A 22,282-nucleotide genomic window follows, 5' to 3' on the forward strand; every position below is an offset into this window, starting at 1 on the left:
TTCAATTAGAATTTTAAAGATGCAAAGCTGGACATAAAGCAATGCCTTTAACGAAGTTTAATTTACGAATGTATTTTCAAGACCTTTATGAATTCTTTTCCAACCATTCCCACTTCCAAAAATTGCGAAGGCCCTTATCAATTGCCTCAAATTTTCCAGTTCTGCTTTCTGTAAAACATGAATAGAGGGTTAAAATGCAATAATACATATATACTGCATACTGGGTTATTTTCGCTCTTTTGGATATGAGAATGATTTTGTTCCATTTTCAATTCAAACAAGCCGAACACATAAAAAATAAAGGAAGTGTTTAGAAAAAAGCAAAAGTGAAATGAAGTGTCCGGAGAAAATTCTACTAATTTCTCTAAATAGCGTATTTGAAAATATATAGAGCGGAAATAATAAATCATATAGAAATAATAATTTATTATTCTAAAATGGTGATTTTCTGCTAATCAATAACAAATGCTTAAATATTGCAATTAGAACGTGAAAGTTTGCAATTTGTATTTGGACGAAGTGAAAAAAAGGGTCATAAATACACATGCTCTCTATAGCAAGGCTTTAAAAATAATAAACTGGAGAAAAGCTGGTGACAAAAAAAATAACCCTGCTTATAAGGAATTGTTAAAATAGATTGTGTAATTTAGTTGTCTACTTGTGAAATTGATGAACATAGCTTGCTGTGAATTCCTCTTTTGTCTTTGATTACACCCAACTGGCTGCAGCATCAGCTAATTTTTTTGAATGGCTGTGGCTAAATCTGACATATTAATCTTCCCAATCGAAATCATTGATTGTCTAAGATTATTCAAATTTGATTGAATGTTTTAGGTTTCTTTTTTCGATGATAACTGCCACCAATCTACAGATGAAAATTACACAATACCGATTTGTGTGTGCACATGTGTAGACAACGAGATTATGAAACTATTTCGTCCAATTCCTATAAATAAAAAAATATTTAAAAAGACTAAAATTATAAATATCTGCAGATAACAAATAAGTGAATAGAAAATTTATCGACACAGTTAATTGTTTATTTTCACTTGTGTATCGCTCTCGTGTATTATGACCATATCCACTTAGCATGCTTAATCTGTGGACTAATCATCGTAAGTCATTCATAACAGGTCACAGGTGATCGTCTTATAAAAACATTTCAATCCGGCCAGTGTTTTGATAACAATTATCACCAGTTCGTGAATGTTGACAAGAGTAAAGTACAAATTAAAATTTACCGTCCGGATAAATGAACCAAATTATAATGTAAAAATACATTTTATATACTGCATACTGGGATTATTCAAAATTACGTTAAAAAAATCCCTTTTGGATATGAGAATGATTTTGTTCCATTTTCAATTCAAACATAGACAGGTCCACTGTACGTGTTATAAAGTTTCCAGACCTGCCTACCCTTTTCATTGCAAGGGTGTAATTTCGGTACATTTTTGGTGGAATTTCAGAGGTAAAAGCGTAATCAATCATGTTTTCCAATTTTTTTGTTTTACTATAATACTTTATTTTCCTTCAAAACAACCGAAATTGTAAATAACTAAACAAAGCTGGCATAAACTTTTCATCTACGTGTATTAGCAAAAAAAAGCATTGTAAAATACTATTATCCTATATCAAACTCAATTCAACCGTACACCCTTACTGAAGCATTTGGTCAAATTGTATCAAATAACTTAATTGAAGGCTTGCGTTTGAATGTTAAACAATTCGTACATTATAACGTTGTTTTTATCTTTTTAACACTCATATTTCTCTATCTTGTTTTAAGCAATGTTAAAGTAAACTTAATTGAGCATAGAAATGGCTGTATGTTTTACAATATCCTTTACTTGTTAACGTTAAGTAATGCCTTCTCATTTTCTTCCGATCTTCGCCATACCAGTTTACATGTTAACTACTAGTTATATTACGTACATTATCGAACTGGTCTTTGAATTACCTTTATAAGAACTTATCTTTTCATTTCAGCATGTTGTACTTTAACTCTGAATATAGACGTTCATAATGGAAATTTAACCAAAATATCAAAAGCGTAAAATTAATATAAGTGGCGTATCAGCGTAATTTTGTGGTAAAAAGCGAAAGAATTACGCCAAAAGCAGAAGGGTAGGCAGGTCTGAGTTTCCTTTAAATCTACTCACAAGGGCCAGAATAAAATGTTGATTTCACCTGTATTAAGCTTCCAATACATTAAATGAGAGCATGGTCATAATTCACCAAGTGAACTAAGAATCAGTTCTATCTATGTTTTGATTAATGACTTGCCTTTTCATCTCTCTGTTTGAGTAGGTCCTCTTTCTTTTCCTTGGTGAGGCACCACAGAGGGTTGTTTAGGATGTAGTTGAAGTCGGGGCCCCCTGAGGATCCTGAGGCTGAGCTCTCATCATCATCCTCTTCATCTCCCTCCTCCTACAAGTAACCTCAATTCTTAACAGTACCTAGCCTAACTACATATAAATACTGAACAGACACCATAGTCCCCAAAACATAGAAAAATCACTATTATCATTTTCCTCAGAGTAATTTCTAAGAAGTATACTAGATCTGTAGATTCCTTATTGCAACAATCCATACATATCAAATTGCAAAAACAGGAAATATTGGAGTGACTATTTCTCAAGACTTACGCAATATAAAAATAAAAGTGGTCTCATTTACTTTCAGGAGTGCTACTTCTCAAAAACTTTATACACAATAAATAAATTTCTTACATTTATATTTAGGAATCTACAGCTAATTTTAGCAATTGGTTGATAATATTTTTGTAAGTTTATTACATTTTCTCTAGCCTGAAGTTCTTTCCATCTTTTCAGAGGATCAGAGTCATAGCCTCTCCTGACCAACATCTGGATGAGCTCTTTCTTTGGCTTGTTTTCTGAAAAATTCATAGTCATATATTCCTCTTACTAACATTCCTGTTAAGAAAATGTTCTAAACATATCTTAAGCTTCCTAGATTACAGAAAGGAATATCAGGTATTTTGTCCTTCTTCAATAGCAGGACAGTTTTTGCATTCTTACCAATAGTGATAAGGCCATCAATTTTCTCCATGATAAATCTGGCAATGTTCTCCAATCTGCTAGCCTCTGCTGCCAGTAAGCCCTCCATGTAGTCCTTGCGTTTCTGGTACAGACCCAGACGCAGATCAAAGTATTCTCTTAGAATATCAGTGATCTGCTCATACCTTCTGATACATCCATTGTGGTCAAACAACACCTTTAAAACAGAATGTTTAATAGTTACATGTAGCTTTTCAAGAATTGCAAGTCAAATTCTCAAATGAGTTAGCAACTTTTCAAATGAGTTAGCAACTAATGCAAAATAGCATCATCACTTTCAAAACATTTTGCTATTTGCATATTTTCCAGTATATCTAGGTATCAATTATTTGTCAAAATGAGAAAAACACATGATGCTTTTTAACAACCAAAATCCATTTTGTGAACAAATAAAATCCAATGAGAATGTAGATTGAGCCACTATAAACTAGCTAATCACTGTACACAGGCCTGATAAATCTAACCATTGTTTTTCTGTAGAAATTGGACCAACAACAGATCTAATCATTTTTTAATCATTGATAAATCTAAACATTGTATACTAGTCTTTTGCTAGATCCAACCACTGTACATGTATTAAAAGAGAAAGGTGGACTATAGCTATCGACAGATCTAACCACAGCATTTAAGCAGATATATGACTATTAGGGATGGCAATCGATTGCAGAATTGCTAATCGGTTAACCCCTAAACGTTTCGAGCGATTAACCGGTTAGTCGTATCAAGATATACATTTAGACCTTTTCTTTTCATATACACATAAAGGCTAAAAAGATGTTAAAAGTTACATTCTGTTTTATATTTTGATCAGGGAATTTTATGTACATAAGAGTATACTTTATTTCAAAAGACAAGAAAAAATTAAGAAAACCATGAATCTTGCTTGAGAAATCTGACATAGATAATTTTCCAAACAAGATGTTAAAGAAGTTAATTCTGCGTTGTCACCATAATCAGAACTAGTCTATGTCTGAACTCTCACTTTATTTACAATTTACAACGTTCTTTATCATAATATAATTTAAGAGATAAAAGCAAAATATCGACATACTATGATTAAAAGTGCTTAACGGTAATGTTTTCAATATCATAAAAAAAAAAAACACACAGGACTATCTGGATAACGGCATGATGTTATAAAAACAGTAATTAACACTTTACAAATTGACCAATTACCCTGCGATCTCAATCTGGAGAGCTATAATTACCTCCAAATATTCTTAATTATAAGATGTGTAAAAACACTAAATAAAAATCTATGCAGCGCTTTCCTTTCTAAAAAAAAAAAAAAAAAAAAAAAAAAAGCAGAAGGGATTTTAAGGAAACTGCGCTCAAATTTACATGTATTTTATTGTTTCTGACTAACCGATTACGGATTTTCTAATCGATTAATCGATTAACAGGTTACAAATTGCCATCCCTAATGACGATATACTGACTTTGTTCTTTAGATTTTAACTGTAGCTATTGATAGATCCAATTGTTGTATAAAACACTACTACTTAATTTTACCATTGAATATTTATATTGGTTTACTGCGAGATCTAACCATTGTATAAAGGTTTACTGCCAGATCTGACCATTGTGTACAGTTCTACTGATAGATCTAACCACTGTACACAGCTCTATTGATAGATCTTACCATTGTATTTAAGGAGATGTTGGACTGTAACTTGAACACTTTGTGAAGTCCTTGTTCCTCAGCAGCGGCTAACTTCTCAGGGGTCATCTTGATCACAAACTTCACAGTAGCATCTGTGTGATACTCCTTGAAATCCCTAAATATAGATCAAACCAGCATTACTAAACAAGACATACAAGTTTTCTGACTTGAGTGGGTAAAAATATGCATATGTGGAGAAATATCCAGCTAGATGATGTAAAGATCAGATCATATTACCATATAATAAAACCTTTATAAATACATAAAATTGTCACAGTAACACTGGCTGTCCTACATGTACAGTATATTTGTAGAAATTATCTTTACAATGTTTTGAAATAGCAAGCAAGTGGTGCTCTTGTATCTGTTTCCTTCACTGCAAAATGAATTTTGTGTGACCTACGTGATCATTGCTGGAGTTTTTTCTGTTCCATACAACATGGGTTCCAGTACGTCCTCCTTGTAGTTCTGTGTCCATGTTTTGACAGGCAGCTCTGTAATCTCGATTGTCTGATCGTCAATAATGGCTACCTCTCCACTGACTACAAACCGATTATCACTCAGCTCCTCAACCGTACCCTTGAAGTTCTTGTAGCTTGGTACCTGTAACAACACTCTTACACTGTACAAATGTAAAATTATCTTTCTTCATGCAGAAACTTAAACTAAATGAGAATCTACAGGTATTTTAAATTGTTTAAGCCTTGTTGTCCTTTTTTTCTCCAAGTCAGTAAATGATTGAACATGAACAAAAAGTTACCATTGGGAGTGGATCTTCTCCATCTAACATTCTTTTGAGATTGGCAACAATTTCTCTAAGATCAAAGTTTGGTATCTTGGTGCTCCATCCTGTTCCTATTCCATCTGCACCATTGGCCAGCACCATGGGTATAATTGGACAGTACCATTCAGGCTCAATCTTCAAGTTGTCATCAAAATTGTGTTTCAGCAGAGGCTCATCATTCATGTTGAACAACATTTTTGCCAATGGGCTACAATAAAGAGTTAAACATAGAACAAAAATTCATGACATGAATACAAGTCACCCAAGCATTTTGCAGCAAAGCTTTTCTGCCCTAAACTCTGACTTCTTTTAGTCAAAGGAACCATAGTTTGAAAATACTACCCCCTCCCTTACTTGGGTTGTGTATTTTTTCTAAAACATTAATTCACGTACCGTAATTTTCTGATAATAGGTCGATGGGGTATATAGGTCGAAAGGCTCATTTTCAGGCTTAATTTTTAGCCGGGCTTATTGCTCAAAGAGCAATTATGTGATCCTGTTCAAGGCAGGATGTTAACCCCATAGTCGCCATTTTAAAGTTACGTGCAAAAATATAGTTCTTACTCTCAACCGCTTTTGAGATAATACAAACGCTAGATAATGTAACAAAAATAAAACCAAGTTTTATCTATATAAAATAAACATTAGTAGTAATGACTTTGAAAACTTCATAAGTCAAAGAACATAGTTCATTAGCGTAAGGATTTTTGATAATCAGTGTTACCGTAGTTCTCTACCCATACGAGGTAAAGCAGGAGAGAGAACCAGACTGGCCTGTTTGTTTACATTTAGCTGCGGTACCAGATTAATTCTGATTCTGACAAAATCGGACCTTGGTATTAGGATTGAAAAACTCACTGTCAGTGTCTTATCATTTATATTGATAGTTTTAAAATAATTTTTTCATCAGAATATAAACGTGATTCATGTAAGAAATCCATTCTACTCTGTAAATGAGCCCGGCTCTCTGTACTTCTGAGTACTTTGATTGAAAAATCCTAAGATAGGACGAACTTACTATATAGGACGAGGCTTTGTTTCCCGTTTTCTAAAGATTCTTACGCAGATACAACGTATCAGAACAGGTAAACCTCTAAAATTACCGGGGTAATTCCGTGACATGAACGTATCAAGAAAATAAATGGGTATTTTAATGAGTACAGCATTTAAATAAAGTTTTTAAAAAAATGTAGTTAAAACTTCTTTGAATTGTGTTACTACTTATTTTTCTCCAACTTGCCTGTTCAATGCCTCCGTAGTTTCATACTGTTGTTAAACCACAGGCATAAATATCATGTAAATACGTTCTTATTTTACAGCTATAATTCGTGAAATACCCGAGATCAAAGAATAATAATTCTGATTTCAGAACAACTTGGACACATTCAGACATTATTAACCGGTGGAAGACAATTGCTTCGATGTCCGCCATTTTCATTTTTGTTCTTCAGGGATTTGCTAAAACCCGCAAACGACCACTGAATGTAAGAATTGAAATAATATTACCACGCTTTAAGTTTAATTTATAAATTTAATTGAGAGTACCGGTACATTCACAATTTGACAGACATTATGAATTTCATGGCTTTGTTTGTTCAATGATGTGTAACACTAATACCCTATAACGGCATTTGCTATGGATTTGCTAATCATGCCCTGCGGGCATTAAACCAACACAGGTGTCTAAACCTTTGCGTGTACACACAGTGTAAATCCTTTTATCTGTCAGACAATTAAAATTCTGTTAGAATCCAATCTTTGTATAGCGGTAATCGTGATCTTGAAAAATTTTCCGTATTTTAAATTTTGATACGGTTGCGGTTTTACTTTTAGTAAACGGTAGCGACTTCCTAACTTCACAAGATGGCTACCGCATGATGGATAACACGTTGAGGAATTATTTACTTGATGAAGCACAGTTTTTTCCTTTGTCATCAACGGATATTTAATGGAATTTATTTTGTAAGAAAGCTATAGAATAAATATTTTATTGTTTACCTGGGCATTAATTTTTATGCGTAAAATAATGAAAAAAGTTATGAAAGTGGCACAGATTTGCTTTGAAATTGACGTAAATTTTATTGATTTTGGGGCATTTTTTGTAAACTTGAGCCTTAGAAAGGTCGAATTCGTATATTGGGCGACCCCAACAATTCTGAGAAAAAAAAGTATCGACCTATTATCCGAAAATTACGGTACTAACAACCAAAGAAAGCATTTTATTTTTTAATCATTTTTGCATCTAATTTGAATTTTTAATTCAATCTAGACTGAAAAATGAAAACGAATTGAGAGTCTAAGAGCACACTAACCTGAGAGCTGTAAAGATGTATCGAGGACTGGCAGCATCTTTACCACCATGTAGTCTTGTTCCAAACTGTCCAATGGGCTGCAGGATGTTCAGATTATTTGAACCAATGAAATTCTGGGCCAAGTTGATGATGGCATTCATCAAAGAGACCTACAAGTAAAAGATGATACTTTTCTGTCTTTTAGGATAATTTTTTTTCAATTTCGAAATTTAAAGAACATTCTTTTTCAAACTTACAATTTTAAATCAAATACTGGTACAAAATCAGTTTTATAAGAAAGAACATACAGCAAAACTCGGTTATAACAAAGTCGCTGGGATTTGTGAAATTACTTTGTTATATCCGTAATTCATTATAACTGTTTAAGAAATTCATTAAATTTATAAAGCTGGGGATCCAAGATGACTCTGCTATATTCGTACATTGGAAATATCCGTGTTTGTACTAAAGGAGTTTTACTGCATAGTGAATAACTTAAATATTCCATAACACTACATGCATTACAATGGCAAACATACCTCTCCATGGTGATAGGCAGACATTTCTGCCACTGACCCTGCCAACTGAGCCACTTTGATCTCCTTTGTCAAGTTTCTCTTTAAGCAAGTGAAGACGACCTTTCGTTGACCCGGCTTGAGCCCATCCACCATGGAAGGAATGGATCGTACGTTGTCTGCGTTAGAGAAGAGAATCAGCTCCCGATTGATGAAGTCATTGTAAGAAATGGATTTGGTGGCCTTTCCATACAAATAGTTCTGAAAACAAAAAATTTCATCAGTCCATAATATAACTACAAATACCTCAGAAATACATGTACAAGCAGAACTGTGTACAATAAAAAATAATAATACCTCAGGCAAACCCATCTCTGATCTGCGTTTTCTGTCCTCCATCCAGCTTGTCAGCCATTCTTTCCTATCCTCAACCTTCTTCTTGCTGAAAGCCTGAAAAGTAAGGAAGATAAATTATATTACTATCTTCTTCAGTTGTCATGAACCTGATAGAAGTACTGTAGTGTAATCATGAATTAGCGCTACACATGTTCATGCCTTGTTTTGTATTAGTAAATGATTTTTAGCGGTATTCATAAATTAGCGTATTCTTGTTCGCGCCAAAGCCACTAAAATATGAAGCTTGCTTTTTTTAGTACACGTACAGTTAATATTCAAGTTTAGATAACACAAAACCCTATACCAAGTTAATTGCAGCATCGTCTTCTGCCCCTGTGTACTTAAATGGGATCTTGTGACGCTCCATATCACTGAAGTACTCCTTAGCCTCTTTAGATGTGCTGGTACCCAAACCTACAGGAAAAGAATTTAAGGAAATCAATTCAGAGAAGTTGCTATTAAAATATTGAAAAAAAATTATGCATTCAAATGCAACAAGGATTTTTTGCCACTATAAATGAGACTGATAAAAAGAACAACTCCCCCCCCCCCCTTCAAAAAAAATTGACCTTTCTCCAACTTATATCAAAGCATTTTCAAAAAAAAAACAAAAAACTGAATGGTAAAGTTTTAAAGATTGTTACTTTGTCATCAAAAATAAAAAATATAATTCATACAAGTAAGTACCCCCCCCCATCAAAAAATTCCTCAGAAAAAGATTACATTTGAAAATCTTATTCTAATTTGATAAGAAAATTTCAACAGCTTCATGGATGTTGCTAGTTTCATACATTTTTGAAAGAAACCGAAAGTTTTGCTGATGAAAAAAAAATTGTCTCAAATTGCCCCAAACCTCAGAATTCAAGCACTTTTCTTTAAAATTGAAAACAAACAAACAAATGCACACAGTGGCAGGCAATATCTCTCTTGTTTTTTTAATCAACGTCTATATGACCTAAGATAAAGACCTTTGTAGTACTTGACTCTGTAAGTGTGCCAGTTCTCAGTTTCTCTTTTCCATTCTTCAAACTCAGGCAAGCTGTAAAATGAACGCTCCGTTTTTCCTTTTGTGACCTGCAATTTATACCAAACTTCAGTTTGTTTTCTGTAAAATTCCAAGATTAAATTATTATAACATATTCATATATCTTTGTAATAACCCAAAAATTCTGCTGAATTTATTTCAGTCGCAAAACAGAATTTATTTGATATTTTCAGTTGTGCTTTACACTTGTCAAAAGATCGAAAAAAAAAATTTCTGTGAGTAAATCAAATTCCACATCCAACTACAAAACATTGATTATTTTCTATCTATTTAAGTTTGTTACTATTTAAAAATCAATACACTTTCAAAAACATCATTCCAGTTCATAAATTTTATCTATACATACTGTACAAGTTCTATTTCCTACCTTGACAATGGGAGTAATGAACTCTTCCAGCACATTGTATTTGAGGAGATTGGGCCAGAAATGGTGGACGAAGTTGATGAGGAGTCCCTTGATGTGAGAGCCGTCCTGATCCTGATCAGTCATGATCATCAGTTTACCATACCTCAGGTTCTTCAGCGTGTCAGGGTCATTATACTTCTCCTTAAACTGAAGACCCATGATTTTGATCACATTGTTGATCTCAACATTGTCCATGATCTGTAATGTAAAGATTAGCATTTGAAAAAACTCAATAATGCAACATGTTTATAACATTTACCAACTGTAAAATAAAATTTACATGTAAGGCTATCTAAATTTAATTCCCTGGTTCTCAGGCCAGTTTTCTCCAAAACAGATGCGGGAGGGCGGCATTTTATTTTTCATTTTATTGGCAATAAAGTAGATGAGGGAGGTATTTTTTTTTAATTTTAATTTCCGAATTTTCTTTAACATAAAGATAATTTTTTTAATCACAGATATACTTTCCATTTCTGGTCAAAATTTCTGCTGTATCCATTGCTTAACAGCGTGTAAACATCGTAAGTAATGTCCTCGAATGTACTTTCAAACGAAGTAGCCAAAATCTCATTGTAAATGGCTACCGGAAGTGATATTTGAATACTAAACTACGAAACAAATGACATGTGGTTCCGCAATACCAACATTTTATCAAAAATACAATAAAATCGGCAATGCGGCTACCTCAAAACGGATGCGCGCGGGCCTGAGAACCAAGATTTCAATTTTATATGGCCTAACATTAAATGGCAGATGAAAAGTCCACATGTAGTTTCAACATCTTTTAAAAATAACCCTTAAAATTTCACTTAATCTATAACCCCATTTGCTGATTTTTGTGTCTAAAACCTGATGCATGTTCACCACTGGATACATTTATCTAAGATAGAGATTCTTAATATTTACAAACAAGTATCTGATCTGCTGCGGCGGATCCGAAGTTAATAATGTTCCCTGCTATTTTTAGCAGAGCATCCCATGTCAAATGAAACAAGTATAAATATAAACCAATGGTTTAGAATTTGTAAAAATATACACCAATCAGAAAGAATCCACATAATATTCAAATATTAGTTTTTATTGATAAATGTTTGTGCCATTAGACTTACCTGTTTGTGAGTGGCTTCTCGTACATTGAGAACTTTACCCCTGAGGGGGAAAACTCCAAATTTGTCCCTCCCTACTACCCCCAATCCAGCAACAGCCAAAGTTTTGGCTGAATCTCCCTCAGTCAGGATCAGGGTACAGTCTCTGGAGTTCCGCGTTCCTGCATCATTGGCATCATCTAGCTTGGGTATGCCTTTCAGTTTGGTGGTCTTACTTGATGTTAGTTTTTTATTCAACTGAGTTTGAGCTTTGAACTTCATCCAACTCAATATGTTGTCAACAATTCCACATTTGCTGACCTTCAATATCATAAAATATAATTTATAACCCAATATTCATGCATTGACAATTGTAGCTTAAATATTTTACAAAAAACATAATTGTAAATGAAGTCTTATTATTACCTGATTGATGAATTTCTCAGAAAGAGCACATTTTGATCCAAACTGCTTGGCTTGAAGAGTCATTGTTTCTTTAGTTTGTGAGTCAAAGGTAGGATTCTCTATCAAGCAGTTCACAAATATCCAGATATGGTTCTTCACCTGTAAATACAAGAAATTTAACCTAAACCTTTCAACCTATATTTATATAAAGTACTGTATAGGGGATTAATTTCACGGGTTGTAATTTTCACGTTTTTCTCTCATCTGACACGATCGCGGTTTCTTGAATTCGCGGAATTTGTATGTATAATAAAGGTTACCTCCCTTGTCTATATCCGTTTTATCCATACCATAGCTACATGTAAACGACATTAGTCAGCGTTGTGTCTTTATCTCACGAACAGGGTAGATTAATATAAAATAGTTAGATTTAATAAATTATAACAAGTGCAGTTATCAAAAGTCCTTGACTAATAAACGTCAGATTGCTTTCCTATATGCTATATATACACCCCAAGATCTTCAATACAACGCAGCGAAAAACCATTGGACGATAATAAATGTGTTAATGTGGGTCAACAAAATAATACCCTTCCACATCTTCAGTAAGTTCCAAAGTTAGTTTGAATGATTTTTTAAAACCAAAATGTCGATAAAAAAAACTAATATGCTCGATCATGCAGGTAACAAATACACGTGGTAACACTAAAATATAATCAAAACCCATGGCACACGTGTTTTGATTGAAGAAACATGTAGCGTTGGCAACTAAAAAAGGTTTTTAACAAATACAGGTTATTATCTGCTGAATAATTTGAATTAAATTAAAGCCTGATAATTAAAATAATTATATGACAGTACGGTACTACTCGTAATTACTGAAATGACCGAGATGTACTGCACGTACATGTATATAAGTATGTATATCTATGTATATATAGTCTATTCTCAAATTTCCAAATAAAACATGGAAATTATTGAAAAATTATTCACTGTTTCTTGAATTCACGGATTTATTAACACCGTGAATATAGCGAATATTAACACCGCGAGTTATTTTCCCCCTATACAGTATAATGTGGAAAGAGAATGCTAACAGCTATTTCGATCTTAATTTTAAAGAAGGGAGATTCAGATGACTTACTTGAAAGGGTTTAATGGCGACACCCCCTTTATTCTTTTTCTTCACAACATCTATAAGTTTGGACACAACTTGGTCTGTAACATTATCCACATGGCGTCCTCCCTGTCAAACAAAGAAAACAAACATATATTTATTGCTTTTCAAATTTACTCATGGATGCTTGTAAATGCTATACTGTGTATTGTAATATATTGTAAGTGCCCATTAGGGTAGAAGAAAGCAGTTATCATCAATACACAATGTTGAACTCTGCATTTCTTGTCCAAATTATGTTTGATATAGTCCATTTTTTTTGTCCTAGTTTCCAAGATTCTTGTTTATGTTTTCATATCACCCAATAAAACAAAAACTTTGGACTTTACCTTGGTAGTGGCAATGCTGTTAACAAAGCTGACTTGTTGGAACCCTTTTTCACTTAAGGTTACAGCCACTTCCCATCGTTCATTGGCAACTTCATGAATGACAGGTAATGGCTGCCCATTGTCATCTGTTTTATCTTTTAGGTAAAGGCCAATGTAGTCTTTGAAATTTTTCACCTATAGATAAAGGAGCAATTTTCATTATGCATATCAAATTATAAAAATTAGTAATTTCATATCACTTATTTTACACAAACAGATTTGAAGTATAAAATTAGTATATTTACGGGAAGTCTTTTTCCATTGAGGAAAACCTTCACTCCTTTGGATGAGCCGGCGACATCATATGCCCTACGTGTAAACAAATCCACCATGTCTTTTGTCAAACTCTCCATTTTAAACTTTTCAAGATCAGGGAAGAAAGTAATGCATGTGAAATCATCATTCTTGGCATCTGTAATGGTGGGCTCTTTTGTCTTCCCCATGTTGTCAATCCATGTCTTAAAAAGTCACAAAATAAATTAGTAATTTTTTTTAAGTTAGAGATGAAATGCAATACATCAATTTTGGTATCACATTAAGTTAAAGAAACAATGTGTATGAATACAAAATTTCAAATAAGGTTCATCTTTGCAAATAACTCCTGTAGAACATTTAACCTGCATAAGCATTATCTTGCATGTTAAGGTCAAGATCTAGTAAATAACTTGAGACTAATTTTTTGGTGCTAAATCCATTATGACGTCATAATCAATTTCAACTTTCTTTTTCCTGTACTTTACGGCATTAGCAGAATTATGTAGAAAATAGGGTATTTTCATGTCATTCAATTTGAAATCATATGAAAAGTAAACGGATACCTATATTAAATTTGATATTGATTTACAGAAGAGGCCATGAACATTCTAATTACCGTTTTCTGAAAGACTGTAGGCAATCTGGATACATTTTCTTTGCCGAGTATGAAAAAAAAACCCTCCCATTTTCATGACTGGTTTTCTTAATTTTTCATTAAAAATGACATTTTAATATACAGTTTTTCATCTTGTTTATCTACAAATTATGCCCCGAAACACCTTATTTGACCAAGCTAAAGTTGCAAAGCATCAATGAAGGAATTTATTTCTCAAGTTTGATAAATCTGTAGACACCTTTCATCTTAGATCTTGACCTTAAAGTATAAAAGGTTTCACAGAATTCTAACCTGCTTAAAAGCTTTGTGGTAATCCTTGCAAGATGTCTCCACAATGAATTTCTTACTGAAAATGTTGCACAACTTGGCACCATATCCATTTCTTCCACCTGTGATTCATGTATGCACATTAAATTCATGAAGATGATCTTTCTGGATAGATCTACATATTTTTTTTATATTTGTCCACAATTTTCACAGTTAAAATTTCTATCAATACTAGACAAAACATGTAGTATTTTGAACTTGAGAATAAAATAAAATTGATTAAGTCAAATTAAATAAAGCTACATTAATTTAAATAAAGGCTACACTTAAGACCAAATTTAATTCTTCATATATCTTTTTAATTAACATTATATCAAAAATTATTTTAAACCTTTTAAAAGGAATGTGGATATTTTCTCATAAGCCAATTTTCTGCAAAACAGATGCAAGAGGAAGGCATTTTATTGGCAATTGAGTAGATGAGGGAGGATTTTTTTTTTTAATTTTCAAATTTTCTTTAAAATAATGATAAATTCTTTGTTCACAGATATACTTTTCCTGTCTGTTCAAAAGCTTTGCATTATGCATTGCTTATCAACATGTGAACATCGTAAGCAATGTATTTGAATGCATTTTCAAACAAAGTAGGCAAAGGCTTCTTGCAAATGGCTATCAGAAGTGATATTTGAGTACTAAACTACGAAAAAGTGAGGATGGAACTTTTTTTCTGGATTGGTCTCCGCAATACCAATTATGTTGCCTAATATACTAAGCCCTACTTACCTGTAACTTTTTTCTGGCTATCATCATAATTGCTGGATGTCAACAGATGCCCAAAGATCATTGTTGGCACATACATCTTCTCTGTTTTGTGTTCAATGACAGGGATACCCTTTCCATTGTTCCAAATCTTTATTTTGTTGTTCTCACTGAAAACATTATTCTATTTGTTAAAAACTGCATATTCATTATACTCAGAGTACATGTCATTTTTTAAATTCCAAATACTGAAACTGAGAAAAAGGTGGCGCGAGTGCATTCACCTTGTTTAACTGGATACTTCATGCACTTTTCAGATTAAATTTTTAGCCCTCCCCCCCCCTCTCACACAATATTCTCTTATTAGATGAATATGAACATATTGGACATTTCCTTTAAAACACTAAGTTTAGAGCCTCTGCTGTGGCCCCATACTAGACATGGGAGTCATTTTTTAAAAGAAAAACTTTACTACCTCTAAATCATACATAAACAATTAAACTACATTTTGAAGCAAATACCCTGCATAATTTTCATCTTTCATCTCTTCTACAGGTAGTAGCAAAAGACAACAACTTACGCATCAATGTCAATTTTAATTGTGTTCATGCTGGGATCCCTCTGTTTATTGTCAGCTGCATTTACTGTAAAGACATCAAAATCAAAATTACAATTGATGCATTGTATAATGAAAACTGTGGCTAATAATGTTCCATACATTTTTGATAATCTGTTTACTAATGTCAACTAAGAATGCACAATATTAAATTTTAACCAGTAAAAGGGTTATGAAAAAGTCTCCACTTCCCATTGTTTTTAAAAAAGCAGTTAAGCAATAAGCTTGCATTCACTTCATTACAGTTTGAATTTCTTACCAATAATTTCATCAAAAATTTTGTACAGTCCAGGAACAAAGGTGATGTCTCGCAAAATCATTTGATCCAAGTCAGAGTCAAAAACCCACATGGCCTGCAAGACAAAAGAATCATAAAAACATCCATCATAAGATAAATCTGATAAATAGTGATTCTTTTTCATAAAAATGTCAACAATTGATTTTGTTCTACTTTTGTTCTTTTACAGAAACAAAATCAGAAGGAAATAACCCTTTCCTACATTTGTGCTATGAATTTGAATTCTAAGGAGAAATAAATTCATTTTTACAAAATTTTGTGCTTTCAGATTTAAAAGCATGCAAATACTTTGCATTAGGTCTCTCTCTCATCCTTCAAATCTATACGGTATCGGAGCAGCCCTCCTAAAAGTTTTTTCCTCTAAAATTTCTGTTGTACTTTCCATTATGTATAAAAATGTTCATTGAATAGCCAGTTGCCTCTATCATTCCAAGTCCTTTTGGGTTCCTTATATTTTCCTTTTGGGTAAATTGACCCACCGTCCAGGCTTGATTATTTTATTCTTATTTACAGGTAAAACACAACAATAATCATTTATAACAAGTAATAGTTAGAATAATCTAACTGTGTCTCAGTACAAGCCCTCACCAGAGTTAGAATACGTCCCATATACTTGCAATGTAGCAAATCGGAGCGGATCCGCTCCGAAACGATTTTGAAGAATATGAAATGATTTGCACTGGGAATAACTACCAAAATAATCAAAACAAACCTTTTTGAGATTGCTTATGCCTTTTATCCCCAAAAATAATCCATATAAATATGAAAATCCATTTAATTTTCTCAACGTTTTTCTCTCGCTTCAAATTTACCTGCCATGTTTACATTTGGAACTCTCTAGATTGTTCCTAGTAAATGCACTAGTACGAGTTAATCGCCCGTGTTTCTTCTTACGAATACACGGAACGAATTCTATCGTTAAACCGGGTCCGTAGGACAATATCATTTTAATGATAGAACGTTCTATCTAAACAAGTAAGTGTGATTATATAAACAGGTTGGGAACACATCCTCTTTGAATATTCAAAGCGCGATTATCCCTCTCTAATAATATCCATTCGGAAAACCGAGATTTGTACTCCGATTCAAGCTGTAATCATGTTAACTTCTGAAAAAGGAAAATCCGGAAGTATGTCAACCCATTCGATGAATATTTATTGTTTCATCTCAATAAATTTGCTTCAAAATATTGCCTCTACTGCTGCAAATCATGGAAATTAGAATGAGTTTATGAACAATAGCGTAGCCTTCCTACGGAGGACCACAGGTGATAATTATCGGTATCGGTTATTGTAATTGTAAGTTTACCTTATTTTCTTTAATACGCCTGCTTGAAAAGCGGGAGTATATACAGAATGATATAGTGATGGGGTGTCCGTCACTTTGGACTATCCGTTGGGTATGACGATCTCGAAACGAAATTTGTTTGGTAAACCTAAAGATTCTCAAATCGCCTGATTGACTGATATTAAGCCCCACCTTCTTACTGTAAGAAGTGCCCTCATTGGTTCTTTGCTACTCGTCAGAGTTCCCAGGATATTCTAACAGATATATTAATTCTTCTATGTATATTTTATCCGTAAAATAAAAAAAAAAAACGTTCAGTGTCAGTTTTAAAATCTCGTCCTACGTAAATTAACCAACCCTAAAAATTATTTTATCCTATACTATTGCACTGTCTCAAACTTTGCAAGTTATATTGGAAACAAATATTTTAGACGGCTAGAGAAAATGTAGATGGATGGTTAAATCCACATTTCAGGAGCAAATACAGTAGGTAGGTTGTGCGACTGACTTCTTTAAATGTATAATATACCAAGATTCTAATCAGGCATGGTAAAAGCTATCGACATCACATAACCATTTTCAAATCACAGACATTTTAATGAAAGAGTCTTATCGGTGATCAATTCAGACTCTTCTAATAAGGAAGCAATTCATAAACGGTAAATCATCGCTTATATATAAAGGTGACAATAGCCTCTCTTATTAATTCAATAAAACAATTACAAATTATAATAAAATGCAAAATTAAAAGTATCCCATACAGTGTTCGTTGATATTCTTTAAAAATAAAGCGTGTCTTTAGCAGTGTTAATCTGCCGCAAAATACGGCTGAAATTTGCCGACTCGGCATTTAACAATAAACAATCAACACTTTTAGCTTTTTTTATTTATTGAATTATGATTTTTTAGAAGCCCCCCTTTTTTTTTAAAGATATAAAAATGCCACCTGGTCGGTGTTCTTTCATGTAGCCTAGTAGCCTATGTTTTGGAAAGCATCTGATTCCCTATTAAAATTTACACATGTTAACTTATGCAGGATCCCAACTTATGTTTCAAACGCGATTGAAGTGTCCTCAAACGATGAACTGTCCATTGCTACGGGTAAAAACATTAAGAATTTATGTCATTAAAATACGAATACCTAGGGCATACTTCTTTAAATTATAACAACACGTTAAAAGCAGTAATTTCAAAAATGCAATTTCGAATTTTTGTTTTCTCTAATTTCATATATAGTTATGAAAAGTAATTCAAGGTAACATGTTTTTCACTTTCAACAGGCACGTTTCAGTGTTAATGAAAAGAAGGGTAAGTGGTAACTGAAAAAAAGTTCGAAGCTACATCCCCCCTTTACCCACATAAAATAGGGTTTTTAAATTAGTCAAATTCTCTCTTTTTTGTCAAGTTTTTTTTCAGGTTGATTTTTGCTTCCGACGCCGTTGAATCATGCTTTCCTGAATTTACAAGTTTACCATGTATCAACATTTTCACTAAGTCAAATCGGTTAGACTCAAAATAAACCTTTTTTTATTAGTTTGTTTTCAATATTCTATTAAATTAATGGTTTATCCATATTCTATACAAATCTCAATTTATACTTGTTTTTTTTTTATATTCATAACTTTTCCACAAACGTTACAACCCTGTTGCCCTACCGTACTTCTTAGCGTCAACCAAAGATCAAATATTTAAGCAAATATCATGGGTTTCTGAAGAATATTATTTTTGATTTTTTACAAGAATGGAAAACTAAGACTCTCACGAATATAATTTGGATATCTATACATATTTTATATGCTTCAAAAACATATATGACTGTAAATCTTGAAACCTTCGCTAAAAAGGCCCGATTTTCATGTGGATTTCAGCTTCTTATTCTCACACGCAGCAGTGATTGTCTTAACTTTCTAGCCAATATTGTCAGTTTTTTGTAGTAAATTCACGCTTCAATGCAGCTCTCTCCCGGATTTTCAATACGCACGAGATTTTTGATTATTTTGTAGCGAAAACAACAAAATTCCCGTTTATGGTAATGTTTTTTCTTCCGCTAAAGAGGGATAATCGCGCTTTAGCGAGATGATCTCGCTAAAGGGGATGTGTTCCCAACCTGATAAAAGGAAACCCATTTGTTACCTGAGTCACAGATTCTACGGAACCAATGTATGTATCTGGACGGAGTAGAATGTGCTCCAACTGTGATTTCTTCTGATAGATCCTCTCAATCGACAGTCTTTTGTTCTTCCCTTTGCCACCATCAGCATCTCCCGGTAAATGTACGATGTCTGTATTTTCAGAATCCATTGCTGAACCCTTTGTCTCCCCTGTCTTCTTCTTATTTATGTTATTAAATAGAGTCTACAATATATTAGATTAGACTGTCGATTTCACATCTGATAAATCTGATACCAGCGATGATCTTGAAAAAAAATTCATACTTTCTAATTAATTAAAGCTAGAAACAGGTCAACATTCCCTCCATTTATGAAAATTCGAACAGTGTACTCCGATCCCGATCTCTTGAAAAACAAAAAAAAAAAGTCAACAATCCTAAATGAATTTTATAGTTGCGATATATATCCTGGTATAAATTTGATCACTTCTATCATACATTTGCATATACCTTTGATTTTATGAGAACACTTTCCAAAAATAAACACGAAAAACGAAACCGGTGATCGTGTTTTTGTTTTACTCTAATTTACGAAACAACCAACCGATCGTCAAAAACCGCTTTATATTTGAAAACATACTGTTTAAAAACTATTCAATGTAATGTCGGTTCTGATTTAAAAGCAAAACAATGGTAGATCAAACCTTTAGAGGACCGTCTGTTGCCATCACTGATTTTTTCGAACTTAGCCGCTCAATCGGTCCAATGGAATCTCTCGAAAAATGTCACGTGATATTGAAGACTTTCTTATCTTCTCAGGAAAAAGAGTAGATGATGTCAAAACTTTAGAAATTAGTTTACAAATTGCAAGTTAGAGATCATGGCTGGATCAGCACTAAAACGGCTTATGGCAGAATATAAACGTAAGATGCATGATATTTGTTTTGAATGATGAAGCCTATGGATATGACAATGTCAAACTCCCTGTGAAATTATGTTAAAAAATATAGTGCATTTGTCAGGTTGGGCACACACCGCCAAATGGTCATTTAACCCCCGTTTGGTGGTTATTCGCCCATATCGGCGTCTTTATTAACCACCAAATGGGAGAGAAAAATCGTTCTGTTCAGTTCTCTGGAATGACGTGAAATAGCGCATAATTTCAACTCACGGGGAATAAAATATAGATATTTATCTGTACTCTGAACGAAAAAAATTAAAATTTCAAACTTTTTTGCGCAGTGTCGATCAAATAATTGACAAAATCGTCACCTATGTAAACAAATGTAACGTTTCTCTGTTTTAACTTTATAAGAAAAATTCCCTCCGTCTCGCGCGTAGTTGATCCTATCAATCGTGTTGATCACTTCATATTTCTGTCAACCGGGCAACCGATCAGTACTAAACCAATCAAAAATGACGATCTTTTCCAAACTTGGGTCAAAAGACTGAATTAACTACGGAGGCCCATATGTGTTAATTTTCAAAAAGTAAAATAAGAGGAATGGTAAGAATTCGCTTTTATTGAGTTTATTTCGTAAGCAATGGCTTTATTTTTTATAAAAATGTGATATGCAGTGAATTCATGTTAAAATAATCACTCGAAAACCATAATCTTGGAATAAAAACAGGAATAATTGCAAATGTCACTTTGTAAATCTTTTATTCAAAAATATTTAATAAATATAGTAGATACAACATAGATATGCATACTAAACAACAAAGGGTCGCACAGAAATCGTAACTTCATCCTAAAAGAAAATAAAGAATAAATGTTACATTCAAATGTAGGAAAAATGAATATTATAGCACTAAGTGCCCACCATACGAATAAGATTCGAGGAGCTCGTGTTTAACGGGATTTTATAAAGAATTATATAGACGCAGATAGAAAGATCGTTTGAAAAGTTACTTCTCTAGATTAACTCTTCTTGCTTAAATGTATTTTTTACCGAACTATACACAACAAAATAATTTTTTGTATTGTATGAGCTAATAGTTCGGCCGTCACGAACAGCTGTGGGTTTCGTTTTTACGAAGTTCCACAGAAATTCCACATGGAAAATTGACTAAATCTTATTAAATGTGCGATGAATTTGTTAATTAAAATGCCCCAATGCCTAAGTAAATGCGCTTTTGCTTTATTTCAATGAAAATTGGATTTGAATAAAAAAGACCACCATTTGGTAGGTAAAAAAGACGCCGATATGGGCGATTGACCACCAAACGGGGGTTAAATGACCATTTGGCGGTGTGTGCCCAACCTGTTTGTACCAGTAATCCGAGATTCCTCTGACTCTAACCCCCGCTTTTATATTATGACTTGTGCGGGGGAGAATAAGATTTTCCATATTGAAAACTGGGAATTTGGCGAAAATGTTTGGATTGTCATATGCCTACCTTTTACAACATGGAGCACTCTATTCGCGAGAAATCAGTAAAATGATTATTATTCTACTTCTTAATCGTCAATACAATGATGCTACCGCCGTTTGAACGGTCTTATCACCGACAAATAAAGCATCACTTGAATAAGGTCGCCTCCTCGCCATTTGACTTCTTTGCGCATGACGTCACACACAAATACACAAACAAAACTATCACGTGAAAATATCATGTTTGGTGTTAATGCTGTTTTTAACCTAATTTTAGCAAAGAAGTCGTTTTTGACAATTGCTTTCCTTATAAATAAATAAATGAAACATCATTATATTGTTTTATGTATTTTTTCACAACACTTTCACATTTTTCCGAAAGGTCCACACGTGTTTTGAGCACGTGTTACTTTGGAATTTTGTGTATTTGTGTGCTGACGTCATGCGCAAAGAAGTCGAATGGCGAGGAGGCGACCTAATTCAA

At 33.2% G+C, this 22,282-nt stretch overlaps 2 protein-coding genes across 3 annotated transcripts in view; one reads left to right on the forward strand and one right to left on the reverse strand.

The window, feature by feature from the left end:
- The window catches only part of LOC134251576 (DNA topoisomerase 2-alpha-like), a 36,333-nt gene extending 16,134 nt beyond the window's left edge, over positions 1-20,199 (reverse strand). Inside the window, exons 1-24 of the mRNA XM_062733976.1 lie at positions 20,128-20,199; positions 19,447-19,668; positions 15,988-16,081; positions 15,693-15,756; positions 15,137-15,282; positions 14,378-14,475; positions 13,461-13,673; positions 13,177-13,350; positions 12,815-12,916; positions 11,692-11,829; positions 11,290-11,586; positions 10,142-10,378; positions 9,698-9,803; positions 9,034-9,143; positions 8,691-8,783; positions 8,358-8,594; positions 7,840-7,988; positions 5,504-5,735; positions 5,147-5,346; positions 4,723-4,858; positions 3,042-3,237; positions 2,799-2,896; positions 2,287-2,430; positions 67-168 (exon numbers count right to left, since the gene is read on the reverse strand). Coding sequence (XP_062589960.1) covers positions 67-168; positions 2,287-2,430; positions 2,799-2,896; positions 3,042-3,237; positions 4,723-4,858; positions 5,147-5,346; positions 5,504-5,735; positions 7,840-7,988; positions 8,358-8,594; positions 8,691-8,783; positions 9,034-9,143; positions 9,698-9,803; positions 10,142-10,378; positions 11,290-11,586; positions 11,692-11,829; positions 12,815-12,916; positions 13,177-13,350; positions 13,461-13,673; positions 14,378-14,475; positions 15,137-15,282; positions 15,693-15,756; positions 15,988-16,081; positions 19,447-19,668; positions 20,128-20,151 — 3,612 coding nt within the window. The 5' untranslated portion in view covers positions 20,152-20,199. The remainder of the gene's footprint in view (positions 1-66; positions 169-2,286; positions 2,431-2,798; positions 2,897-3,041; positions 3,238-4,722; positions 4,859-5,146; positions 5,347-5,503; positions 5,736-7,839; positions 7,989-8,357; positions 8,595-8,690; positions 8,784-9,033; positions 9,144-9,697; positions 9,804-10,141; positions 10,379-11,289; positions 11,587-11,691; positions 11,830-12,814; positions 12,917-13,176; positions 13,351-13,460; positions 13,674-14,377; positions 14,476-15,136; positions 15,283-15,692; positions 15,757-15,987; positions 16,082-19,446; positions 19,669-20,127) is intronic.
- LOC134251589 (ubiquitin-conjugating enzyme E2 G2-like) overlaps positions 1-22,282 on the forward strand; it is a 62,699-nt gene that overhangs the window by 37,350 nt on the left and 3,067 nt on the right. Inside the window, exon 2 of one of the 2 annotated variants that reach the window (XM_062733990.1) lies at positions 20,303-20,346. In XM_062733990.1, coding sequence (XP_062589974.1) covers positions 20,304-20,346 — 43 coding nt within the window. In that variant the 5' untranslated portion in view covers position 20,303. Of the gene's footprint in view, positions 1-20,222; positions 20,347-22,282 lie in introns of those variants that run through there. The other variant, XM_062733989.1, reaches the window with a different exon arrangement.

This window comes from Saccostrea cucullata, unplaced genomic scaffold (genome assembly GCF_032062105.1).
Source record: "Saccostrea cucullata isolate Sc308-1 unplaced genomic scaffold, CSIRO_AGI_Scuc_v1 ctg37, whole genome shotgun sequence".
Classification (NCBI taxonomy): Eukaryota; Metazoa; Mollusca; class Bivalvia; order Ostreida; family Ostreidae; genus Saccostrea; species Saccostrea cuccullata.